The sequence below is a fragment of the Neopsephotus bourkii genome, unplaced genomic scaffold (genome assembly GCF_033783945.1).
Source record: "Neopsephotus bourkii isolate Nb327-2 ecotype Australia unplaced genomic scaffold, CSIRO-AGI_Nbou_v1 NB_284, whole genome shotgun sequence".
NCBI classification, from domain to species: domain Eukaryota; kingdom Metazoa; phylum Chordata; class Aves; order Psittaciformes; family Psittacidae; genus Neopsephotus; species Neopsephotus bourkii.
The window spans coordinates 331,402-357,114 of NW_026900793.1; the positions used below are offsets into that span (position 1 = coordinate 331,402).

At 45.3% G+C, this 25,713-nt stretch overlaps 1 protein-coding gene across 4 annotated transcripts in view; it reads left to right on the forward strand.

The window, feature by feature from the left end:
* Window positions 1–25,713, forward strand: part of RAD54L2 (RAD54 like 2) — a 45,146-nt gene that overhangs the window by 2,922 nt on the left and 16,511 nt on the right. For 2 of the 4 annotated variants that reach the window (XM_061346918.1, XM_061346921.1), the window contains exons 2-4: window positions 21,925–22,123; window positions 23,476–23,615; window positions 25,241–25,372. In XM_061346918.1, coding sequence (XP_061202902.1) covers window positions 21,925–22,123; window positions 23,476–23,615; window positions 25,241–25,372 — 471 coding nt within the window. Of the gene's footprint in view, window positions 1–10,361; window positions 10,935–17,375; window positions 17,491–21,924; window positions 22,124–23,475; window positions 23,616–25,240; window positions 25,373–25,713 lie in introns of those variants that run through there. The other 2 variants (XM_061346919.1, XM_061346920.1) reach the window with 2 other exon arrangements.

A 25,713-nucleotide genomic window follows, 5' to 3' on the forward strand; every position in this document is an offset into this window, starting at 1 on the left:
ATCCTGGTAGTTGCTCAGGGCTGTGCAGAACTCCATAGGAATAAAAGCTAATTTGAACAAAGGAAACAAACCTCCAATATGGGTTTTACAGATCATTTCAAATGCAGGGACTGTTTGTACCTCAGAGCTTTCCTGAGGAAAGCTGTTTAGTGTTTGAATGAATCCCACTGTAGTGCTCTGTTTTTCCACTTTCTGAATGTCTTTGGATTATTTTGATTGAAGTCTCTGGAGTTCATCATCTCTTACACATATTGCTGTAATTCTGTTATTAATAGTGATGGCAAGTTGCTTGTTTTCTTACCTCTGAGTATATGGGTTAAATGCTTTTTTGAAGTGTAGTTCAGGGGGAAAAGTGTAAAGGGCTGGTTGTTTCAGTTCTCTTGAAAGATGCCTTAAGGAGCACAGGCATTCAGACACTATTGTCAAAGACTTCTAGGTGTGTTTGCATTACAGGGTGTGTGGTACAGCACACAGAGATTTAGAATCAGTGCTGCTGGGGTGTAGGAGTGGATAATTTTCCAGTACCTTCTTAATGCACGGATATATCAGGCAGCACCAGCTAATAGCATGTTAGGTGTTGCTGTGGTATGATAATCTCCATGCAATTGGCCTTGTCTTCTGCCTGTGTTGTCCACTTCGCCCTTTTTCTGTCTTCTCTTCCCTTCTTTCTTTCCGCAGGGCTGGGGGCATGCTCTCTGCATGCCATCTCTGACTAGTGGAGAACAGAAGATGGAGGCAGTGCTCCCTCTTCCCACCTCAGACTCACTTTGTTACTCCTCCTTGGTGGCAAAGTGCTGGAGCTAAACAAAACTGATTTGTGTTGGACTTCCATGGATATATGGACCCTTAAAGAGGAGTGAATGAGGAGCACAGTTGTGGTGGTGGTACAGAATCCCAAGTCCCAGGAAAGTGGAGGACATGCAGCTGCCTATGCTCTTTTGCTCTGCAGCTTCTTAGTAGAGTGAAGGCACCAGGCAGAAGTCTCAGAACATCTGAGGTTTGGCACAGGAGGTTAGTAAGGGGAAAGAGAGCCTCACCTCCTAAAGCTGTGCTCATCCCTACCTTTGACATGTGATAGTATCATGACAGATTCAAACAGAGCTACCTGTTGTTTCTGGAGCGTGATCCAGAATGTATTTCAATGGCTGCATTTTGTTTGAACTTGAGTGTGCAACTGGGCACTCACAGTTTTGAGTTTCCCAAGGTAGCAAGGTGGGAGTTCTTGACTTCAGATGACAGCCACTGTTGATTCAGGTTCGAAAAGCTCTTTGCTTTCCTCAAGCTCCTTCAGGAGGAAAGCCTGTTTATTTAAAGGAGTACTGCTGGATCAGCTGTGTACAATTTTCACTTGGTGGTTGGGGAAAAAACGTTGCATGAAATTATAGCAAGAATGGATTTTGTTTAATGTGATGATGTTCCTCTGTGGGTCATCATCATGCACCAAGAGGTGCAATTACATTGAAAGTGAAATCGATTTGTAGCTGCCTAGATAATTTCCTTGTCTAACCTGATGGGAAAAATCAGTAGCTAACACCATCCTTACTAGGAAGTTCATTGGCGCCTGGGGTTATAAAACCTGAAATTATTCTGGAAGTCTGTTTTTAAAGTCATGTGGAAGGTTGGGGTTAAGATATTTTTGAATGATACATGAATGCATCCTCGAGGTGCGGGGAGATGCTGCTCATTTGGAAGCTTTGTGTTATTCATGTGCTTCCCAGCCCAAAGGTGTTCCAGCTTTTCTTCTCCCCCACAAAGTGCTGGAACAAAACAAAACTGTGGTGTGTGGGGGAGTCCCCAGCAGGATGTGTGGGGTTGGGAACAGAGCAAACTTTTGTCCTTACAGGGGAAGAGCAGGAAGTCTTTGGTATAAATCCGTTCGCTTAGCAGCCTCCTCCTGCTCGTGTACATGGGTTTTTGCTTCTCATGTGAAGTTGTTAATGTAAATTAGGTCATGTTATACTCACCTGTATGAAACTTGAGAGGCAGAGGCAGAGTGTGGAGACAGTCTCGTCAGTAATACCCTGCTAAATGGTATGCTGTTCTAGACCATTTTATATCCAAATTTAGGAATACCCATAATGCTGGAGGAAAAAAGAAGACACAAGCTGGGGAACTGCTGTTAGAAAGTAAAAACTTGCACTTTTTACTTCAATTGGGCTGTCCTTCTTGTATTGGTAGATGGAGATTAGCCCCAGCATCCTGAAATCTTTTTGCCTTCTATTTTTGATCAGGATGCACGTTTTCTCTTGGGAAACACCGATTTTGAGTTTTCCTCCTTATGTAGTAGAAAATGGACTGCATCCCTCAAGAAGAGGAGAAGCAAATACGTACTTGTTTCTTTAATCTCTCAATTCCTTTTTAGAAAGCAGCTTTTCACAACTGTGTCTTTGGGTGGTTATTGAGGGTAGGTGGGCAGCCCAAGGTCCAGGCAGCCTCTGGCACTATAGCTGCTCCTTGAGGAACCCTTTAATGAAATGCTTCCATCTGCTGCATTACATGGGTATAGTGGACTTGACTGCTGCTTGTTTTCTGCTTCAGACTGGTGATAACACGTGCTTTAATCTCTTGCCCTTGTTGTTTAACTGGAGGCTGGTGGCAAGCACTAATGAAAGGCACAGGCCTGTTGGGGTAAGCTTGGAGCGCAGAGGAGGCTTTTGTTGATGAAAGTGGATGAGTCGGAGAAAAAAGTGTGGAAAGAAACAAAAGTCATTACTTCCCTAAACCCACAAAAGCACTGAGGGTGGCTTTAAGCTCAGCTGTGTTCTGTGCGTACGTACGGCAGAGTGATGGGTTCCAGTAAGTGCTAATCCTATAATTTAACCTGCAAGTCACTGTTTGCAGAGTGGAAAAGTGGATTTCTAGGGGGGAAGGAAGTGTGGTGATAGACATCTTTCCATTTTTTCCTTCTTGGTGGACTTTCTTCTCTTGATTCCTTTATTTTAGTTACTTGTGGCTGGATGCAGCTCCCTCTAGAGTCGACCAGTACTATTTCTAATGAAGCTAAAGGGCAAATCCTGGGGAAATCAAGCCTCCTCTCAACAGTTTGTTGGCTCCACAAAGACCCTAACCTTTAAGCCTGGGAAGCCAAACCTGAACTGTGTACCACTGTGCACTTTACTATGCTTAAACAACTAGGCAGATTTTCATGCTTGTAGTGGCTTTTCATAGTCTCCCAATAATTGCATGCAAGGTGATGTCATGTATGATATCAGAGATACAAAAGTAATTGCTACATGTGAAAACTTACTTGTGAATTAATATCCTGCATATTGGCATGTGTTTAAACTTTATCAGAGGTTATGAGAAACTGCATTACCTTAGCAGATGATCCTTATGGATCAGAGTGTTTAAATATGCTTTATCAAGTCAGCTGATTGTGGGTAACTCGGCAAACATGAGTCCAGCTGCAGATACTGGATGCATTTATCAGGTGAATTGCTGTAACTAAGAAATTGAGGGGTTTTTGTTGTTTTCTCGATCCCTAAAAGGGATAAGAGCATCTCCTAAGTTGCTTTCTGTCTGTTAAGCATAAGTTCTCCACCTGTGCAGATCCTGTATTGGACACTTCTGTTGTTTTCTCAAGACTCAGAAAGCTCAGAGCTGGCTGTCTTCAATGTTTCCACAGTCCAGCCGAATAAATAGGGCACATATAGTTAGCATCAAAGGTGAGAAGAGACTGGATATTAGCACTTGCAATTTTAGCAGTCCTGGTTACTGAGTAATGCAGAAAGGTTACACTGGAATTGCAGGGAAGAAGGTTTGCCTCTCATTTAGGCAACAGCCCCACTGAGTTCTCTGGGAACTTTGCTTTATTACAGAAGGCTGGGTATTTTACCCAGTATTTTACCTCTGTCAGTTTTCCTGTAGTACAGTCTGTCTTTCACAAGGAATGGTGTTTCTGTGTGCTAGCTTTGGGCCTACCCAGCTAACAAGTGTCTGTATACCCAGCATGTTGTACAGGAGCTGCTAATGCCTATGCAGAACCCGTGGTAGGCACTCAGCACCCAGCTCCCTTGAAAGTGGGTTTACTGGACTCACTAAAGGGTGACATTAAAAAAATCCTCCTCATGGGTGCTTTGCTGGGAACAACCAGTACTGTGTACTTTGTCAGCTCCCTTTGTGCCAAACCCAAAGCTGCATGTTGCCTTTGGGGGCATTTTGCTGGACTGGGGCACTTTAGGTCTCTGGAGAGTGACAGAGGTGGAGTTCCCTTGTCTACAGGCTGTGTGCCCATAAATCAGGGAGGAATAGGGGCAGGAGAGGAGTATGGAGGAGTGGTGACTGGGCTTTGTGGGGTTTTACTGACTGACTCCAGCATTTTAACTAACCCTGTGAACTAGGTTATTCTAGGTTATTCTCAGCAGGGTGAGGTGTGGCTTGACAGCTTCGGTGGGAAGGAAGGATGAGATCCTGACAGGGCTGGCCCCCAGCCCCCTTTGCAGGGAGTTACAGACTGACGATGCTGCAGGTCAGTCGCTGAGCCTTTCACCATCTGCCTCCTCTGCCTCAAAGTGTGGCCTCTGTCCCGGTGTCCTCTGCTTATCCTAAGCAGGGGGAAGCTCCGAATGAAAACGGTGCTGACTCCTCTGCCCGCCTCCCAGGCTTTCTGACAGCGGCTTCCTTTTTGAGAGGGTGGCACAAAGTCTGGCATAGTCTCCATGTTATATAACCTGGAGTAATGACTTGCTTTACTTTAAAAGGAGGTGATGACGCCAGAGCTCTGCTTCCTTCAGACCCACCGGCTGGGCGCAGGAACTGCCTCATCTCCTCAAATGATGTGCTGGTGTAACTGGCCACGCTTTTCCCCCCCCACCCCCCCTCTTTTCTTCCTCCTTCCCTTTGGTATATTGCATATGATGGAGTACAAAATAGACATCCTTCTGTGTGGTTCAAGAACAGCCCACGTTCATGGCTTTGCATTGTGTGTATATATATATATATATATATGGACATGGATTTTTTTCAATTTTATTTTTTTTTTACCTGTAGCTACAGGCTCTCTTAAAGCTGCCACAAATGTGAGACTAGCAGGGGTTCATGGGTAGCAGGTCAATGAGTAAGCAGTTATTAGCTATTAGTTATTAACAAAGAATTCTTCCAAGTCTTCAGTGGAGAGAAGTGTCTTGTTTCTTCCTGCTTTTCTCGTAGGCTTTACAGGATATGGGGATTGTGCTTTATTGGCCAAAAACTTGCTTTTCTCTTTTCCCAAAGCAGCCAGAGAATCTGTAAGGAAGAACGGTCGCACTTCCTTCTCTGTCATGTTTGATACCTTTTTCCCTATGTACGTTTTCAATAGCAAGCATTGTACCACACCAAATCATCCCTCATAGATATCATACTCCTTCATGTGCCACTTCTGCAACCATGATGAAATCACAAGGAAATTAAGTAGCCAATATGTAATGTGGTATTTTCCCTCTAGGAAGGTAAGAAGTGGCAAAGCGGTTTTGCAAAGGTCACCCGATGAATGTGATGAAGCCAAAACAAAAATCTTCTGCTTTACAATTTAGGTAGTGCCCCTCTTATTTTCAGATGTACTGAGTGAAACACTTCTCTGTTTTGCATTTGAATTGCAATTATGCCAGGGGTTCCTATTTTTATTTTTGCTTAATTTATCTGGTATTGTGCTGGTTTTAATGACTGGTTAACTAAAATGTGTATGTTGTACAGGTGTCATATTTTCAGCCAAGAAGCAGCAGCAAGTTTGGAAGAAGGGGAAACTGTTTTAATTAAATTAGAACTATTCTTAGGATTTTAAAATACAACATCACATTATATCATATTACTGTTCTTGGCTTTATTTGTAATTGGCTTTTAGTTTCCTGCTTCGGCTTTATAGAAAACAGCAACAGTGAACTTTCAGAAGCGTCTGGCTCATGGTTTGGCTCAAAGTTTTTTGATGCAAGACCCATTTATTTTAATAACAGTAGTTTGTACGACAGATGTTGAAAAGGTCTTGTTCACATTTTCTCCAACATGCAGTTCACTGACTCAGTCCCAAAAAAATTCTAAGTAGGAGTTGGAAGACATTATTTTCACTTGCAAATACGCAAATAGGAATGAGACAGGAGGAAGCTGCAAGAGAGAATCTTTTGGGGTGAGCAAAAACTTGTTGTTTAAATCTCTGTCAAAACAGATTTTGCAATTAAAACATCTGTAGGTAATCTTCATCTATGTAGAATATTTAATTACTTGAACTATTAGAAGCAATTTAAAAAATGGCACTTTTGTGTACTCTTAGCTTGTGATTTATGTCAAATTTGCACTGAAATGAAAACTGAAATGAAATTAGAGTTCTAAAAAAATCACTCTTCTGTGGTGAACAAATACCTCATGTCATGTTCAGCAGCAGGAATGTAGTGAGTTATAGGAAGAGATGATAATCGACTTCTTGAATGTAACTGGGATTGTAACTCAGTGGATTTAGCTTAAGATGATGATAACTATCTATGATATAAATCCTTCCACTTAAAATCAGTACATCTTGTTTTCTTCAGTGCATTTAAACAACCTTTGAAAACCTGGGACTGAAGTGTGAAGCAGTGTTTTGCCACAGTAACAGAGGGAAAAGTATTTGCAGAAGGCACTTCATTTTGTCACTACCTGTATTTTGTGCGGTACACCACCCCCCCACTCTCCATTGTGAGTTAGAGTGTGGTACCAAGGTTTATATGAATACAAATCAGATGAGGAAAAAAACAGATTGATAAATTTTATGCCTTATATTTCAGTTCAAAACTCACTAAAGTCAATTGAAAGACTCCTCTGTTTTTCTGTGGTTGGTTTAGATCTTACTCAGAAAGAGTTTTTATTTACAGTGCAGTGTTTGTTTAAAAGCAAATGATTCTTAAAGCCCAGCAATACTCTGTTTCCAACAGATAATAGAGTTCAAGTTTGATTCCAGCTGAATTGTTTTAGGTTGATGAACACCTCCTTAAACCATAACTAGCTCAAACCTGATATCCTTGTGTGTTTTCCATGTTGCTAAAACAACATGGAAGACAGCACAGGGAAAGTGGCCTTCACGGTATTGGTGCATGCTACTAGCAGCTAGCAGCTACAACTTACAAACAGTTCAGGTTTGCAGCAGCTTCTGTACTTGTTGGAGATCAGCGGGGTGTGTAGAAGCAGCTGGTGGATGTGGAGCATGCCTGTGAGAAAGCTGGAGTATGGAGAAGGGAGAGTATGCAGCCAGCATGGAGCGGTCAGAGATATGCAGGGAATGTCCCTTCTGTTCTGCAGGGTGGCAGTGAAGGTGAAGAGCACACAGGGTGGTCGTTAGAGAGAAGGGAATGGCTCAGGTTAATGCTGAGCAGTCCTGGAGCTGCTTGGCCTGCAGAGCTCAGCAAGGGGGGGCAGTGGGTTGAGAGAACCGGGTTCAAAGTGAAGAACAGGCATGGGGATGGGGAAGGAGCTACTGCAACTGGAGAGGGTGGGGAAGGAGAGTAACTTGTGATGGGTTTTGTAATGCTTTATTGAACCTTTTTAGTTGAACTGAGTTTAGTTGATTCCTCTCTTGCCCATCTCCAATGGTCTCTGCTATACAGAGGAGTTAGTGTGTGAAAAACTTTCCAGTTGAGCTTCTTGTGTGTGTAGGCAGATTTAGGTGCAAGTTTTAGCCACTAAGAATTTGCAGTGCTCGGGGATGCTGACACTGCTGGTGAGAAGAGTTGTCAGTTGAATAAAAACCATGTTCTAAAGGGCCTTTGTCTTGATATTCTCTGAAAATACAAACTTTATAGTGACTTTTTATTTTTTCCTTACCAAGGGAATCTCATATGTTGTTGCAAGGGAACCTCTCAAGTGACAGCAGTTTCTTGAGAAGCCTCTTCTGATGTATAGCACAGTCATGCAATTGCAGAGAGCTGATGGTGTGAGGCATGACAGCTAGGTAAGGTTTCAGACCATGTAGGGGAAGGAGAGCATTCTTCCTTACCAGCAAGGCTGGCCTCACAGAAAAGCTATTCAGTAAATGGGTTTATCTATAACAAGATTACCTTCCATGAGGAGATAATTTTATAAACTGACTGTTTCTGGCAGATTTAATTCTTGGCTGTGTGGATATGTATTTATCATGGCTAACAGTGATGGCCTCACCAGTAGGCTGTTTTGAGTAGAAAAGTGCTAGAGAAATTCCTTTCTGGTTTGCACACTGAGATGAAGAAGGAAATTCCCTTTTTATTGCTGTGTGCAGGTATAAGCCACCTGTTTCCCCCAGTGTACTGAACTTCCATTTTCCTTGTGCTTGATTGCTGTAATAAGCATGTGTTGTGTTTTAACCCCAGCAGGCAGGTGAGCCCCACGCAGTCACTCACTCATTCACTCCCCCCTGATGGGATGGGAGAGAGAATCGGAAAAGTGAGAAAACCTGTGGGTTGAGATAAAGACAGTTTAAGAGGTAAAGCAAAATAAAGAATTCATTCACCGCTTCCCATGGCCATGCAGGTGTTCAGCCATCCCCAGGAAAGCAGGGCTCCATTCAAGTAACGATGACTTGGGAAGACAAATGGCATCACTCCCAACGTTCCCAGCTTCCTTCTTCTACCCCCAGTTTTATATGCTGAGCATGATGTCCTGTATCATCATGGGATCTGTACACAGTGTGGGATGTCCCTTGGGTCAGCTGGGGTCAGCTGTATCACCTCCCAGCTCCTTGTGCACCTTCAGCCTCTCGCTGGTGGGGTGAAGAGCAGTAAAGGCTTTGATGCTCTGTAAGCACTGCTCACAAGTAACAAAAACATCCCTGAATTATCAACACTGTTTCCAGCACAAATCCAAACCAGATCCCATCCTAGCTACTATGAAGCAAATTAACTCTAGCCCAGCCAAAACCAGCACAGCATGCCTTGGAAGGTACCCAGTTGTATTTACACAAATACTGTCTTTAAATCTTACTTCCCAGTTTCATGAATCTGTTAGGTCAGATGCTGAGGTTATGTTTGGTTATTTATTCCAACCCTACAAAGTCCTTATAAGGTCTGCTTGCAAGATCCTCAGCTAGGTACTTAATATATTTGTCCCTCTTCCCCCTTGATAAACAGTGTATGTTTTTGTGTACCAGCCAGGCTATTTGAATCTGTGACATAGGTGAAAGGCTGTCTTGTTACCAAGCCTCTTAATTTTAATACAGTTCATCTTTTCTTTGGTAAGATTTATATGGCTCTAATGATGACTGTAGCACCTTTGGTTTGTTTCAAAGTTGTTTGTTTCACAGTACCATTAAGGATATTTTGATGGTAACAAGCATTCACTGCGTCCTACCATCCTCTTGAATGAAAGTTCTAATAAAAATGGCTGGAGTCACACAAAGGGTAATGCGGCTCTGCCTTGGCTGCGTTTGCAGACCTTTAAATCAACGTGTACTGTTGTGAGTTCTGCTTGCTACCCTGGAGTCTTGCAGATCAGAGCTAGGGCTCTTCAGTCTTACTTCAGGCTTTTTGAGCCCATCCTGGTTTTCCTGACTTGCACTTGGCAGCTGTTTCAAGCAAAAAGCTGACTTCATTATGTGGACAAATACTTGCTAGCAGTGAGTGGATTTCATGTGTCTATCAGCCCAGGTTTGCTCTTTGTTACTGACACTGGGTATGCCTGTGAAGGAAGGGAATCAGGCATGGAAGAAGACTGTAGCACTGAAGAAGGTTAAGTGTGATGGTTAGCCTTTAAGGGTTCAACCACAGCTTTAAAGTTCTTATTCTCTCCTGTACTTATTCTCTGCTGTACCTGTCACTGGACAATGTGGAGGAAGGCTTGCTTAGCTGAACTTGCACTCCACATGTTCAGGCAGGTTGTTTCCTAAAACCAGAGAAATCTCATTCGTAGTCCATTTGCTGCAGTAAGAGCCTTCTGCAGACCAGCAGTGCTGTACAAGCTGCTGAGTTAACAAAGAGAACAGGGTGCTCTTTCGCCTGTTGCCGTGCATCGAGTCACTCCGGTTTCAGTCCCCGCTGTCTAGGTTTCTTGGAAGTTAGCAGGCAAATACTGATAAAATCACAGACACCACAGTTGTTCTCAGAGCCAAAAAGGCTGCACTTCTGTTTGAGCTCACTCCCCATCTCTTTGCCTTTTGTGCTGTGAGACCTGGGAGCAGGGTGATGTCCCCACTCTGGAGGTGCTGTTGTCTGTTGGGATTCCCCTTGCGCGGGGCCCCGTCGGAGCCTGACGGTTATGTAAGGATTTTTATTTTATTCCCAGTCTTGGTCTCTGCCACTAGTTGAACTGGATCAGGGCTGAGTGAATGGGATCCGATCTGTTGCTCTGAGGAGAGAGAGACCTCCCCCGTACACACCCACCCAGCCTCCCTGCTCTTCTGCTCTCTTTTCAAACTCCTCTCCCAGGCATAACTGAGGTTGCTCCGGCTGATCGGGAACGCATTCCGAAGCCAAACCGGGCGGGCAGTGCAGCTCCAGGCGCCCACCATCGCCAGTGGAGCAGCAGCTACCTCGGGCAGGACTGTGTTGTTTGACTCCCCAGGCAGGGGAGGAGATAGTCACAATTTTGATTTAGGCTGAACACGAGGCATATTGAAGCAGTTATGTAAGTGACCCGGACCGTCTCGGCTGGGTGCAGGAGGATATGTGCGTACTGATTCCCGTCACACCGGCTGGGTGGATTCAAGCACTAGGAGCTATTTACCAAAGTTATTTTCAGAAACCTTAAGTGCAGGTTTCGCTGCCTGTACCCTGGACTGTTTTATCAGGAGGCATTTCCCGCTTGCAGACTGAGCAGCCAGTGGGAGTGGATTTAGTGTTCGCTGGGCTGTGGGCAGAGATAAGGAGTTCTCAGGAGTGCCTGGAAACTTTTGTCCTGAAGACCCTGAGACAAGAATAGCAGAAGGCTGAGAGTGTGCAGCCTCGTTGAACGAGCGCTGGGGCAGAGCTCTTGCCTCGGTGCACTGAGCAGCATGTTACTCTTGGATGAGTCTCAGCAGTTTCCAGGTAGGACACAGGTTGCTTTTTTTGTGGGTTGATTTCCCCCCTTCCCTGTTTTCTTTTGCCTCTTGCTTTCCTGTTACAGACCATTCATTTACCTGCCCCTGTGCTGGAGCACCCTACTCAGTGGCTAATAGAGTGCCTCAGGAACCCACACTGTTCTGCGGGGCTCAGGTTTTAGTTCACTACCTACCAGGCAGGGCTGGAAATGGTTAAGGTTTCAGAGTCTTGCAGTGCTTGTTGGTTTGATGGAGGGGATATGAGAAGGAAGCTGGCTTTCTCTTTGTGCTTTTAATTCTGAAGACTTTGATGTGACGCTCTGAGTCTGGCTGTTATTGTTTCTGCCACTGTCATGTTGTAATGCTGCAAGAGTAATTTTTAGCAAGAGGGGAGGCAGTTATTAATATCAATGTGTTGTATCAGTCTGATTTTTATATCTGATGTCCTCTCCCCCACACCTTCAACTTTTTGTGTATACTTTCCCCTAACATCCTACTTTATAAGAGTTTCCAGAGCTTCTTTTGTTGGTGAAATATAGGGTGACTTGGTGACCAGGCAGCGGTATGGGCACTGGGCAGAGCTGTTGGTGCTTGCTCCAGATCCCCTAGGTAGTGCCTAACAAACTGAGAACTACTTGGCTGGTTTTTTCCCCTCTATCAAATGGAAGATGCTGGTGAAACCCTGACATGAGTTTACAGTTTGGGGCTGGCTGCTGTTTAGTTTGCTTGCTGGTGGGAGGCTGGTGTGTGCTGGAGAAAAAACTTTGTTCAGATTTGAAGAACTTTCTGAATCTGTAATATAACTTGTTACTTTGAGGTCAGGTCCTCGGGGCTGCCAAGCTTCTTCCACCTTGTTCACGTGACAAATACCTCCAAAGTTCATGCTATGAACTTAATAGGTCAGAACTGGTCCCCAGGAGCTCCAGCTCAGGGTTTCCAGTTTATTGCAGGAGTCCAGTGCAGCATGGTCTTCATGAGGAGTTTTGATGGAAATAAGCCGTGCAGTATTTGTTGAAGGGAGTGGATTCTAGCAGAAAACCCTCCATCTTTTCTTTCTTTCTCATTTCTGTGGTTGTGGTGGCAGGAGAAAGCAGCTAATTCTGGGAGCATGTGAACTGAGAAAGGAATTACGATACAAAATGAGTTTGGATAAATGAGGAATCTGGGTGATACAAGTGGCTTATGTAACTCAGTCTGGATAATAGGTATAAAAAAGGGAAGACGGGAGGGAAAGATGGATTTGGAAATGAGACTGTAGGTCATTGTTGAAGGAAGAATGCAAGGTTAGAGACCTTCTAAAAATTTCTGTCTTAAGATTATTTTGGGGTCAGTTGTACAAACCTAAAAGAGCAAGAGTGCAGATGAACACCTTGTACAGCATTGCTTGTCAAGCCATAAAGTCTAGAGCAAGGTTTATCACAGGCTGTTCTACCAGTGGGAAAAGTACCTCTGTTTGAGGTAGCCAATCTAATGTGGCTGTGCTCTGAGTGATGGATCCAGGAGGGTCTCCATCCCACTTCTCCGTTGCCTTTTGTCCCCAGAGAGGGTGATAAACCTACACAAGGTCACAGAGTGAGTCAGGGGCAGAGCTGACACACCGTGTTCTTCCCTGCCCTTGTGCTTCAACCATGGCTCAGTGCTTCTTTTCCAGTGGTTTACATGGCTTTTTCTCACTCCAGGTGCCTGAACACTTCTTTGGGGTCTTCAGAGTAGCAAGCACTTGTATATGCAGTGCTTTGCTATCTGTTGATTACTTTATAAGTGTTTTGGGGAAGGTAGAGAGGATTTTAGTTGGTTTTTTTTGGTAGCACCCACGGGCTAAAACATCAAGGTTTGTTGCGGTACATCACCCATTGCCCTGCAAGAAAAATGTCTTTAAATATGAGCCCTGTCTCTTCCCCATATACACACATGCTTCTGTTTTGACTGTAGAAGTAGTTGTAATTTTAGCAGCCTTATGAAGGCACCAGTGTTTGCTTTGTTTATTTGTTTGGTATTTTTTCAGGCTGCAATGTATTTAGTTTTTGGGGTGTCACACACTTTGGATGAGGCTGTCTTTGTGACATTGTGGCTTCAATTTGTGTGCGTCTGAGTGCCATGGACAACTTTGCAGCCCTTTGTCAAACTCCTTTAGCAGCACATGGAGCAGTACCAATATTTAGAAAAGGAAGACTAGAAACAGGTTGTTCTTTGAGTGATGGTGTTTCATCCTGCTCTCATTAGCTTTCTCCAGTGCTCTGGGTCACTTTTCTGGCTGCAGCTGATGGGAGAAGTGCCAGTGGAATGCGGTGGCACACAGGCTCAAACTCAGCAATTCGCATTTTTACCCAAGTGATGCCTCCCTAATTAAACAGAGTCCTTAAAAATTCCTCTGAAATGACTTTAGAGAGTGAAGCAGAAAAAGGGGAATGCAGCGGAAGTTCTGTGCTTTGTTACAGTTCTAAAAACATCCACAACTATGTTTTGCTTTTCCAAGAGAGAAATTATATTTCAGGAGAGGAAAGAGATCCTGTTGGTCAGAGCATAGGACAGGGAGCCAGCAGCTTGGGAGTTACTCAGCACTGATGCCTACCTGGTTTCTCTGCTTTAGTTTCCTCCTCTGCAAGGTGGACAGGAGAGTGTACCATAGGTTAGTGTAATGACTGGGTCATGCTTGTGAACTCCTTTGACACTGAAGTGCAGATGCCAGGTGTTATACTTCTGAAATCTTTCGTATCATTGCCACGATGAGCAACAACAAAGGCGCACGGGGATGCTGAAGGATACTTTATGCTGGGTTTATGTCCCATGCTGGTCTTTTAAATCAGGAGTATCAATTGTCTCATGTCCCGTCCCCCCCCCATGCCATTAACAGGTCCTGAACAAAGCTATGGTGAGGGCTTAAAGCAGAGATTAAAGCTTGGCTTGTGCTTGTTGTTTGTTTGCCATTTTGGTGGCCTTGGAAGCGTGTGGCAGCAATAATCCCTTCTTTATTATTTCTCATTGCTCTGAGGGTGTTCTGGTATAAAGCTAATACACAACTCCCAGCTACCTAGTGTAAACTAATGCTTATGTAATCATTGCATAATGCAGAATGCTTGCTCCCCTACTCGTCCTCTTTTCTTAGTCCCTGAAATTTATCCCTAGAAGAGTCACGGTTGCAGCCAGCTGGATTCACTGTGCTGGGAACAGTCAAGCCCCCGTATGCATCTATTTTCTGAAGTTGGGAGGGGAAATTTATCTCTGTTACCTACATCAGTACTTACCCACCTTAACAGAATAGAGCAGATTTTCCTTTGATTTTTTTCATGAAGTTTTGAACTCTTGTGGAAACAAGGAAGATCTGGTAGTTAAATCTGGTTACGGGTGGTTTAGATCCCTGCGGTGATTTTTGTCACCTGGCTGACAACTGTATTCTGGGTTACTGGTTAACTGGGATAGCCACAAAGGGGAGGTTTCAGCTCCCTCCTGTGCACAGCTTGTTCAAAACTTCCCAGCACTCGAGCCTGGAACACTTCCTGACTCCGGTGCAGTAGTTTTATGTAACTCGGTTGCTCTCACACACCCCCGGCTAAAGGACAAATGTAACCCATCCCTGCTTCACTCCCTGTGTTTCCTGGCTTTGTTTCCTTGTCTTGACTAATGCCCACAGTGCCTGCGTGAGAGAGGGGAGGCTCCTGAGAAGGAGGCAGTTTACATTTTAGGGTTGAGGCTATTGAGAGCAGTAATTCTGATTGCGGGTGTAGAAGAGGGATGCCAGGTAGCAGTGTGTCACCTTTCTCCAGTTCTGGCCATCTCAGAGCACTATGAAAATGCCCGATTTTCAATTTCACAGCCCACCTTTGAGCATATCAGAGCTGGGAAGGGGCAGGAGGCTGCCCGGTGCTCCAGAGTGACCAACCACCTTTCCTCCTGGTGGTGCCGGTGAGAGGGAGGGCAACCAGGTGGGCTTGTGCAGGGGCTGTGGTGTCATGGGGTGCTGGTGGCTGGCAGCCTGTGCCATACAGCTGTTATATAAGTGCTCTTTGGGGTTTATGTAACCCGGGTCTCAGTGTCCGCAGTGCTGAGGCCCCGCCAGAACAAGATCTCTTGGGTATTTGGGGCCCGGTTCTGCTTGCATAATCCCAGGGTTAGAAGATATATTGTCTGTCACCAAAGTTGGCTCTCTGGTGTTCCAGTTTGCCTCTCAGCACTTCTTGGCTGCTTCCTTTCCCTTTGGTTTTTGGGTGGTATCTCTCTTGCTCCTGCCCTTCAATTCTGCTGCCTTTTGTTCCTGAAGTATTCCTTCAGGCCAGGAGAGGAGTTTTATTCTGCAGCATAACCTCATCAGTAACTGATATGCTGAAAGACGTCTGAAGGGAAAAAAGAAGGGCAGTGCTGCCTTGTAATTTATCTTTTCAAGTTTTCCATCGACTGGGGCTTAGTTCCTGCCCAAGAAGGAGTCTGGAGATGGGTTTGGCTTTTGTGTGTTCCTGGTCTGGCTCCCTCCCTGCGCTCTGGCCCACAGAGCCTGTGCTGGTGGTGCTTTCTTCAGAGCTCATTTCACATCTCTCCCCTCCATCCCATGGTCCTGGACTGGGGATTGAGGCAGCCTGCCATCTCTCCCCAGCATACTCCATGTAGGTGTCTTGAACCCTCAGCAGCCGATCACTTTACAGATACCTAGAGAAATGAGAAATGTGTTACTCAGACTTCAAGCAGTGCTATTTGTTATACCAATATGACAGTCTCTGTGTCTGGTTACAGTGACAAGTCTGAGCAAAAGTCCTGAGGTGTTTAACTCCTAGATAAATCAGCAACGGGGATGAAGATGTTAGAGCTGATGTATGTGCTGCCTGACAGGCAAGGGAAGCTTCTCCTGGGAGCAGGCAAGCTCAGGGGCTAGGCAGACTCAGCCCAAAGGATGCCTTTGTGCCTCGAAATACTGTGGCTGTGACTCAGCAGGACACCAACCGCTGCAGCCAGCACAGAGCTGGGTGAGAGCAGCCGTGGCCATCAGTCCTTCCTCTGATCGGTGGGCTGCGTTGCGCTGGAGTCAAGTGGGGACTGCATGCAGCAAGGGGCTGGGGGCTGCCAGGATGCAGCACAGAGAGGACATCCCTGAGGGGCACCCCGGTGAGCGCAGGGGTACCCCACACGTGCAGGAACCCACGGGTGCAGACAGAAGGCCGATCCCTGCTCATTGCCAGCTCTCGTGCTGGCAGTGCACGGGCAGCTGGGGAGGGCCAAGAGGTGTCCGGCGCAGGGTGCTGCTGCATGGGCACAGGGTGCTGCTGCACGGGCACAGGGTGGCTGTGCTGGGTTATGTAAAGCTTACATAATTAGTGCTTTGTTGAACAGCCGTGGCCGGGAGGAGCGTCCTGCCCTCCGAGACTGAGCCCCATTATTTTCTGAGGAGAGCAGAGCCTTGTTGCTAATCAGCTGCCCTGATAGTGGCTGCAGGGGGTGGCCATGGCCCTGAGTCCCCCGAGGGGCTGTGTTCCACTCCATCCCCACTGCGGGTGGCTTTCCTGGTGCTTCTGGAGGAAGGAACCAGGTGTTGATGTGTGTCAAGCCCTGGCAGGGGGCTTTGTGGCTCTCCCGGGTGTTACAACAGGTAGGAGGAGGGAGTCTGAGCTTCCCCCTTGCTTTCGCCTACACTGTCCTTGAGAGGTTTCACAAGCAGTTTCCTGCCTCCAGCCGTGGAGTGTCAATGCTGCCTTTGTGAGAGGGTGCTCTGTGCAGACACCCCTCCTCCCTTCTTGCGTGACACCCATGCACCAGTTGCATACAGAGAAAAATCAAATATTTTCAGAATATTCTATGTTCCACAGCTGAATACAGGATGAGCCAGAGCACTCTGGCTCTTGCCAGCCTCTGAGGTGGTTGCTACACCACAGTCAGAGAACTGCTGCTCCTCAGGTGCAGTTGAACTGTGGCATCAGCCGCACACCTCTCCAGTGCCCAGTGCACTGGGAAAGCATCACATAACCCCAGAGAACATCTTCCATCCTGTCAGTGCCTTTGCAGTCAGGCTTGCTCTGCAGATTCCCTTCTCTAGCCTTTGGCACAGTTGTAGTTCAGTGTGTCAGTGGCTGCGAGTGTTGCAGCTGGAGCTGTGCAATTAGTCTTGCTTGTGCTATCCCTCAGTGCTCCTCCCATTCTTGCTTTGACAGCTCAGGACCGGCTGCAGTAGTACCAGCTAGTACTAGCTAGTCTCTGACAAGCCTTTGCCCACAAAGTGCATGGAAGTTCCCAGGGTGCCTGCAATAATATTTAACTGCTTCTTGCTCACTGTGCGGGACAAAAGACAGCTCCCAAAGTAAGAATTAACTCCTGCTGCTCTTTGTGCAGCTGCCTTCCTCACCACGTGTACACACCTGTCCTTAGGATAGGAAATAATTCCCAAAGGCTCAGCAAAATAAATAAGTGCTGTTCAGTAACCTGAGTTTCCACAGTGAAATGATTTTAGAAATAAACAAGTGTCTGCTTTTCAATGGTGTGCCTTCCCTGGAGATGCTGATGTTACTCTAGCAGAGAAGTTGGCCTCCCAGGAGGATGGTGTACTTCCTAGCTACCCACACGAGCTAGCTAGTAACTGAGAGGTAAGGAAGTAATCATCTTACACAGCGTTTTGTCCAATGAGGGGTCTCTTGGGCCTCCTTGAGCAACAGCCTCAGGTAGGGGACCTTCAGGCCTTACCCTCAATGCCTCTAGGAGTGCTGGACTGTTTCTAGAGCTGTGGATGTCCACTTGCGTGTGCACAAACACATGGACTTACCAAGGTTTGCCTTAGAGTGTGGAGATTGGATGCAACTATAACACCGTTTCTCACACACCTTGGTGTCAGGAGGCTGTTAGTTAAAGAAATCTCACACCTCAAATAGACATACCTGCTGCTTCATGACACTTCACAGCAACCTATGCCTCTTCACAGAGCAAAGGCTGTGTGTGTCAAGAGCAATTCATTGCTGAATTGAAGATGCTAGAGAATATTCTCCCAGCTGCTTCCCATGCTGTCTTAAGGGAAGTTTGAGAGTACTCTGCAAGGACAAGTGTGGGTGCAATAGAATGCCCAACTGTGGGACAAATCATTAGCTCTGTCAGGCATCATGAGTCACACCTGTGTGCAATGTTTAGGGGCAGCTCCAGCAGTCACACCACATAGGGAGCATCAAAAGCAGAGCAGAATGAGAGCAGTCACGACTTTATTCCTTACAGAGACTTCTAAAGCATAATACACTAGTGTTGGTTGAGAAGCCAAACACCTCCCCCTGTATGTATGTATGGCTGGGGGCGGTGGTTGCTGCTGCTTATTGAGCAAAGAAAGCTGGCAACCCCTCGTCTGCAGCACAAACCAGAACCATGCTGCAATCATGTCTGTTGGGTTTTGATAGTGCCGGCACATATAAACCTTTAAAGTGCATGACAGAATAGTTGTGCCCCCCTTGGCATGCAGGATGCCTTGCAGGCTAGAGTGCTTGGGTGTGTGCAGTGTCTAACCCAGGACCCGCACAGTGGGAACTGCTTGAGGACCTCTCAAACGGAGAGCTGTAACCCACCTGAATAAGCTTCTTGAAGCTTACTGTCTGCATTGCTGTTATCACCACTACCTTCAGGAAACTGTTCTTGTAGATCTGGTACCTCTTCTGATGAGCACAGTGCAAAACATACAACAGAGCTGGTGTGAACCCAGCAGTTGTTTGCGTTCCAGCTGGTTCTCAGTGCCCACAGTGTGTAAGCATGGATGGGTTTACATCCTCATCAGCCGCCACAACTGACCCATGGCTGTTTCCTGTTGAGCAGATTTGGGCCACTCTTTCATCCAGCTGTGCTTGGGCATATGTGGCTGATCTCCCTGTGCAAGGCTGTGTTGGATTGTTACCTGTGGGCTGGTGGCAATGCTTTTCTCATTCAGGCAGTGTGGGTAACTGCTTGCATCTTCCTAGAGTACAGCAACAGCGTGAGCATGATCAGGCAGTTGTCAAAGTGCAAACATAGCTGATGAATTGATGAATCTGTGTATTGTGTAAAAAGCTACTTGTATAGCCATGTCAGAGTAACGTGTTGAGCTCCTGTTACAAAACCATAATTGTGTTTCTCTTGTAGATTTAGTCTTGGCAAAATTGGGGCAGGTATTATTCCATCGATTACCTGATGGGACCTGTTCAATGAGGCTGTTCCCACACTCACGCCAACCCAACTGCAACTTTGTCTTGTACAAAATAGGTTTTTGTGTATGTATTTATTGCTTCCTGTTGTGTTCCTGTCCCAGTGTGGGTCCCAGTTACACAGCTTGGAGCTCACCGTGCTGGAGCACAGCCACACGGCTGCAGCAGGGAGCCTCGCTGTTCACAGGCTGTGTACACAATCAGGAGTTTAGTACAAAACATCAACCAAACTATTCCAGTTAGTAACTGCCAGCTTGTGTCACAGGTGTGGTGGGAGCTGTTGCATGGTTAAACTTGTCTTTTTATCACTGTGTTACTAAGCTTTGTTGAAAGTGGCTTTATTCATTATAGTGGCAAGGATGAGCCCAGCCTCAGGAAGCGGGCTGTCCTCTCTGCTGATTGCTGCACCTCAATCAGTGTGATGTTTGGCTCTGTCACTAAGTCAGAAGAGATCTCAGTGTCTACATACATATGTGTCAGGAATGTGGGCTGAGACACAGATTGTGTTCCTCACCTCAGAACTTGTATTGACAGGGCAAACACCAGCCTGAGCAGACATGGCTGTGGCAGTTGAGAGCTTGCACTCAGTGCAGGACCAAATTTATCATCAGATTTTGGGCTTCAGGCTCCTGGTCACATAAGTCATATTTTAAAAACCCCTGTCTGATCCAGCTGTGCAAAGTTTTCACCAGAACTTGTATTACATATGATTAAGAGGAAAGAAAAGGTAAAATGCAGAGGTGGAATGAGTCTACATAGGAATTGGACAAATAGGAAAACATAGAGAGGAGACATGTAATGGCCTCATCTTTCGGCTGAAGAGCCCTTGGGTTTTGTTAGCATCACCCCCATCCTGAAGGCACCCTTTCCCAGTATGGCAAAACGGGTGGCAGAGTCACTGCCAAAGGAGGTGACGTGGATAATTGCAGGGGTGTGGGGAGAAAAGTGCTTCCTCTTCCAAACAAGCATGACTTTGTGCTCTCCGATGCCTTGTCAAGGTCCCCTGGGCCCAGGGTGAGATGGCAGCAGTGTAACCATGGCAGTGTTTGTCTCCGGTTTAATGACTCATCCCAGTGCGTGTGGTCACGTGTACAGCCTCCCTGCTTCCCTTTGCCCTATTTCATCCAGTCTTTTGATCTAGTTATGTAAGCAGGAGTTGAGAGGGCCAGGGGGAAGGAAACGGTGTCCAAGAATTGCAGGTAGTGTGGCTGAAACTTGTCCATAGCTCAGATAGCAGAGCTGTTGTCTGGAGAGCCTGGGAAACCGGGTTTATTCCCAGCACAGTTCTCTGTCTGCAAGTGAATGTGATGTGTCATATCTGAGCTTGGAAGTTTAAGAAGGCGTGGTGGGAGGACAGGGCTCCAAGACCTTGGCTGTGGCAGCAGAACCACCGTGGTTGTAGCAGCAAACCCTTTTGCCTTTAGCTTCACATGCAGCGTAATTCTTTCTTGCATTCATCACGAGATCTGTTTCATCCCGTAAGTTGTGGATACCCGTTTTTCCAGTATATGTAGGACTTGCTGGGGATGATGTTTGCAGAAATGTTTGAGCTGCCCTGCTGGTACTGATCCATGGTGGGATGAGCCCTGAAATCCTAAAGAAATTCTGATAGACTTTGAGTAAATGCTGGGGCAGGTCTGGAGGCATGTCTGGAGAGGAAGCTTGCAAAATTGGTACTTTTGACTGAGGTGTGGATCTAGTTCTTGTCATCTCGATTTTAAGAGGTGATACCAGTGGTAAGGTTAATTTAGTAGGCACATAAACGTGGCAGCTGTAGAGGCGCCTGTGTATGGAATGTGCTATACTGAAGCATCCTTTGTTTAAGCTCACAGCTCTTTGCCTCCACATCCCAGAGTCACAATGTGAATTCTGTTGGTTCTGTATTACTTCATCTGCTACATTCTTCTGCACTAAAGTTGTCTTTCCTTCATAATTCGAAGTGTCAGTCCAGTTCAGTCATTAGCACAGATACACTGTATAAGCAAGAAAGCTGGTTATGAGATGAGGTTCAGGGTATCTCTTCGCCTGACACAAGGGAACAAGATGCTTTGAAGAAGCTATTACAATGCTTGTCAAAACCAGTTTACTTCAAGGGAAGCTTTTGATAAGAAACATTTTCTTTCTGTGTTCTGCAAGTATTAGTTTGGTCACTGCCAGCCTGTTGAAGAGCAAAATGTCACATAGAACAAGGTGTCATTTCACATAGTGCTTAAGACTGAAATCAGCCATTAATGGAAGTCTGAAAACAGTAGAATGCAGATGAAAGGGAATGCATGTGATTTATAATGTGGAAAGAGTATTGCCACTTACCTTTTGTGTATAAAAAAGCTTGCCAAGATGTTACCATTTAACTCATGAATGGAGTCTGGTGATAAAACCACAGAGTGGGCTGCTAAGCCATGGGCCAGTGTTTGAAAGACATAACCTCTTGCATGGTATATCCTGCTCGCTTGGAAGGTGGTTACAGGTGTCATGTAAATGGAAATTTCCACCTCTCTTGAATGATGTGTAACAAAGAAAGAGGTTTGAGTTGTTTTCATCAGAGCTCATCAGCCCGAGTAGGAAAACAGGCCTTTGAGGCAGCAAGTGCTCTACATGGACTGAAATAATTTTGCCTTGTTTTCTTGTTGGGATGCTTTTGGGTTGTGTGTTAGTCTTGGCTTTCACTGGGAACAGACCCTTCGCTGTGAAACTTAACACACTTTGGCTGTCGGAGATAACCCCAGTTTGCACCTTGAGAGAAACATGCTTGCAAATGAGTGTGAGTAGGGATTGTTGGTTTCCATTCAGCTCAAATACTGACAAACGCTCAGGTAAAAGCCAGCCTGGCAAAGTTGTTCTCATGTTATCACCTCCTTGTGTTTTTAGACCAACCCCAGGAAGCTGTGTTCAGCAGTGACCATGTTGAGCACACAGAGGATGGAGAATGGCAGCGCTCTACTTCAACTACCTCATCTCAGAGTGAGCGGGCAGAGAGACACTTGCAGAACCAGCACAAGAGCCTGGCCTCTGAGGACACCAAAAAGAAGAGGGCTCAGAAACCGTCTCACATGCGGAGGAACATAAGGTAGACAGAGCAGGACAGAAGGAGCTAGGGTCCCATAATAGCCCTTTGGGTAAAAGCAAAATCTCTGGACTTTGCTTCCACTGCTGGCAAACCAGATGGCTTTTCTTTTCCAAAACCTTAGGATTTCAGTAGTGGGAGTAGTATGTTCTCAGACTGGAGTGCTGCATGTGGGTGCAGACTTGTTTGGTATTTCAGGAGAGTGAATATCTGGATATGGAATATATTGCAAAAATGGTGTATTTGCGGCTGGCTTTTAAAACATGCAGTTGAAAAACAGCATCACCATTAAGTAAATATCCAGTTTCAGATATTTGCTGATGAGGATCCTATTGCAAATAGCCTAAAATACAGTCCTCCTCTCTACTATCTTGGTTAATTGTTGGCAGGATGCTGTGACTGAAATGTTGGAAATCAATTTCACCTGGATTTTATAAGGCAGTAATTGATTGCATAAGTCACCACATATATCCTCGACAGGTTGTGAAGTGGTAATTCCCTTTGAAATTCTGTTCAAGGGGATCTAAAATGCTTAAAGAAGTCACAATGGAGCAGGAACTCCAGTGGCAGCAAGTAGCTCTTTTGCCCTGTATGTAATGCCCTGGTGGTCTTTGGTTCATACTTAAGCTTGTGCAGGTTGATTTTCCTAAAGCCAAAGAAATGAGCATTGACTAGGCCTTGGAAAGTGGGTTGGGTGGATTTAAAGGTTAATTTCAAGGAGCTGCATTTTAGCACTCCTTCTGCTGCACCCCTCCTCTGGCAAAAGAGCCTTCATTTCTAGGCAGCACATGTGAAACTGAAGAGGGGAGCAACTTTTTGGAAGTAATGAGAATTACCTGTAAAATTAAGATGTTTTGTGAGCATCCTTTGAAACAATTGCTAAAGCCATTAGAATTCCTAGTTCCTGAAAATAGTACATCAGGGGAGAATCAGGGTAATGACTTTTTTGTGAATAAATTGATGCCTTTTGTATCTTCTTGGCATGACTTTGTGTGTTTTCTGTTTGTAAACTTGCATGGCAATAAATAACATCCTTTCAGGTGGACGAACTTGTCAGTGATAACCTAGTTTAAGGATATTCGTACCCACTCCTAGTTTTCCGTCTTTCATTATTTTGCTTCTGTCAAACTTTCATCTTTTCCTTGACTAATAATAGTGTTACCTATAGTTGGGAAGCACAGGCCTGAAATAGCTGTAGAATTTGCCTATAGAATTTGGAGATGATGTTGCTAGTCTGTGTAGCTGACAGACTATCTTCAGCTTGTCAATCATCTTTTGAGCCAGCAGTACAGCCATTCATGTTTTTGGAAGAAACTGAGTGTAACTAAATCATGGTTTTCTACTCCTGTGTTCAGAAAGCTGTTGCGTGAGGACCAACTGGAAGCTGTGACAAAAACAGCCCAACAGGAAGAGCTGGAGAGAAGGAAACGGCTAGAGCAGCAGCGGAAGGATTATCCAGCCACTATACCAACCGTACCCCTAGAGTTTCTTCCTGGTAAGTAGTGGAAGATGTCACCTGAAGCAATATTCATAGGGACAGAAGAAGAAGGTAGTGCTGTGCTTGTCCATGATAAGACATGGGGTGATGTTTTTAAACTAAAAGAAGGTAGATTCAGGCTATATACAAGGGATTTTTTTGTATGATAAGAGTGATGAAGCATGGGCACAAATTGCCTAGAGAAGTGGTAGATATCCCATCCCTGGAAACATTCAGGGCCAGGCTTGATGTGGCTCTGGACAACCCAATCTAGCTGAAGATGTCCCTGCTTATTGTAGGGGGAGTCAGACTAGGCGACCTTTAAAGATCTCTTCCAACCCAGACCATTCTATGATTCTATGCTGCGCTTGGACTTTCAAGTGTAAACTCTTGAAAGGGCAGTTCCAAACCACTTGTGGATTCAGTGTAGTAACTCAGAAGTTGAAGTTAGTGTTCAGTGTATTTAGTGTTCACTGTAGTTACTCAGGAGTTCCACTTCTGAGTTAGTCCTGAATGAAGATGCTGTGGCTGTATGGTGAGAGGTAACTTTTGTTGAAGGTATTTTGACAAGTTAATTGCATGTAAGCAGGATGCTGGAACAGGTCTCTCATACCTTTCCAACTGCTGTGGAACCTTAAACCAATGGTCTTGACAGAATTGCTGTGACCTTGACCCAGGTTATACTTGTACTGTGAATGATCTGGTAATGCATAGATCTGAAACTAGGGATGGTAGAATAATAGGCTGGATGCACATATGTTCATGGTGTAACCTTGTCCTTTCTTGCATGTTTCAGCAAGCAGTGAAATAGGCAGTATAAATGGTTAAGCATCACCCTTGTCTTCTGGTGGATATGTCATCTTGCATTGTCTTATAAGCTGGTGATTTCTGTGCTATATTTCATAGCACAGCCTCTAAGACTGGTGTAAAGGGCAGAGAAGTGCAGTTGGAAGTTGTGGTGGGGGTAAGGAGTTCTTGAATTGACTTTGCCTCTGAAGAAAATGTATCTTCTCCCTCAAGTGCAAGCATTCAAAACATTTTTACAAGTAGGGGAGAAAGAATAACAGTTATTTAAAACAGTTTAACTCTTGCAGAGTAGGTTGCAGCCCTTAAAACATCGTTGCTTGCTGAGTCACTGCAGTAGTGCTGATTTGGTCCCGTTAGCTAGTCTCTCCCCACATGGCAGCACTTAAACATGCAAACAAATGGTCTTGATCATCAAAAGTTGTTTATGATATGTGGGATGTAATTATTACAGTGTCCCTACTAACAAAGGGCCATTATCATCCCTTCAGCAATTGGTACTTTCTCTGCTGGAGGAAGAGCAGCTTTTACTCCTGAGACACCCCCCCCAGAAAAAAGGGACTTCAGCACGTTGCATGGTTGGTGTACCCTATCCAGGGTATGCAGCAGAGAGGGTGCCTTCAGCAATGGGCTATTGTTAGGCATATTGAGAAAGAAGGAGATTGTGACCCAGGAAGCTGAGTCATAGCAGTATTGTAGACAGTGAGAGTCTGTTATGGAAAATTCCAGGGATAAGTTATTGAAGCAAAAGTGGAAGAAAATACTGTCTGGTTTCTGAACAGTTTTGTCTCCTTCCCCATTATTATGAATTACTTATTGTTTGTAATTTATGTTTGTAGAGGACATAGTTTTCAGAACAGCTGAGGCTACCCAGCTCCCTCCTCAGGTCCTGGCTGAGGAAGTGATCTGCCTAGATAGTACCAGCAGTGGCAGTGAAGATGATGCTAAAGGAAAAAATAGCATTAAAGATGGTAAGTGACCAATTGCCTTGGCCTGCTCTTCTCACACTATGCTGCTTATTTAGCCACAAATCTCCTGTTTTCATCTGGTCGGATGCTCCAGCAGTGAATCACTGCAGATTTTTGTAGACCTATTGGTTTCCAAATAAATGGCCAGTTCTGGACTTTTGACATTTATAAAATGGCCTGTCAGGCACTCTTGCAAACTTGTGTTTATTTCTGCTTTATAAAAGCACTTAATTTTGCTCAGAGCTCTGCTGAAGAATGTTTATATGAGATGTGGCATCATGTGCTGTGTATAAAAGAAGCATCAGAGTATTCAGATCTGCAACTGAAAGTGGTCTTTGTGTCCC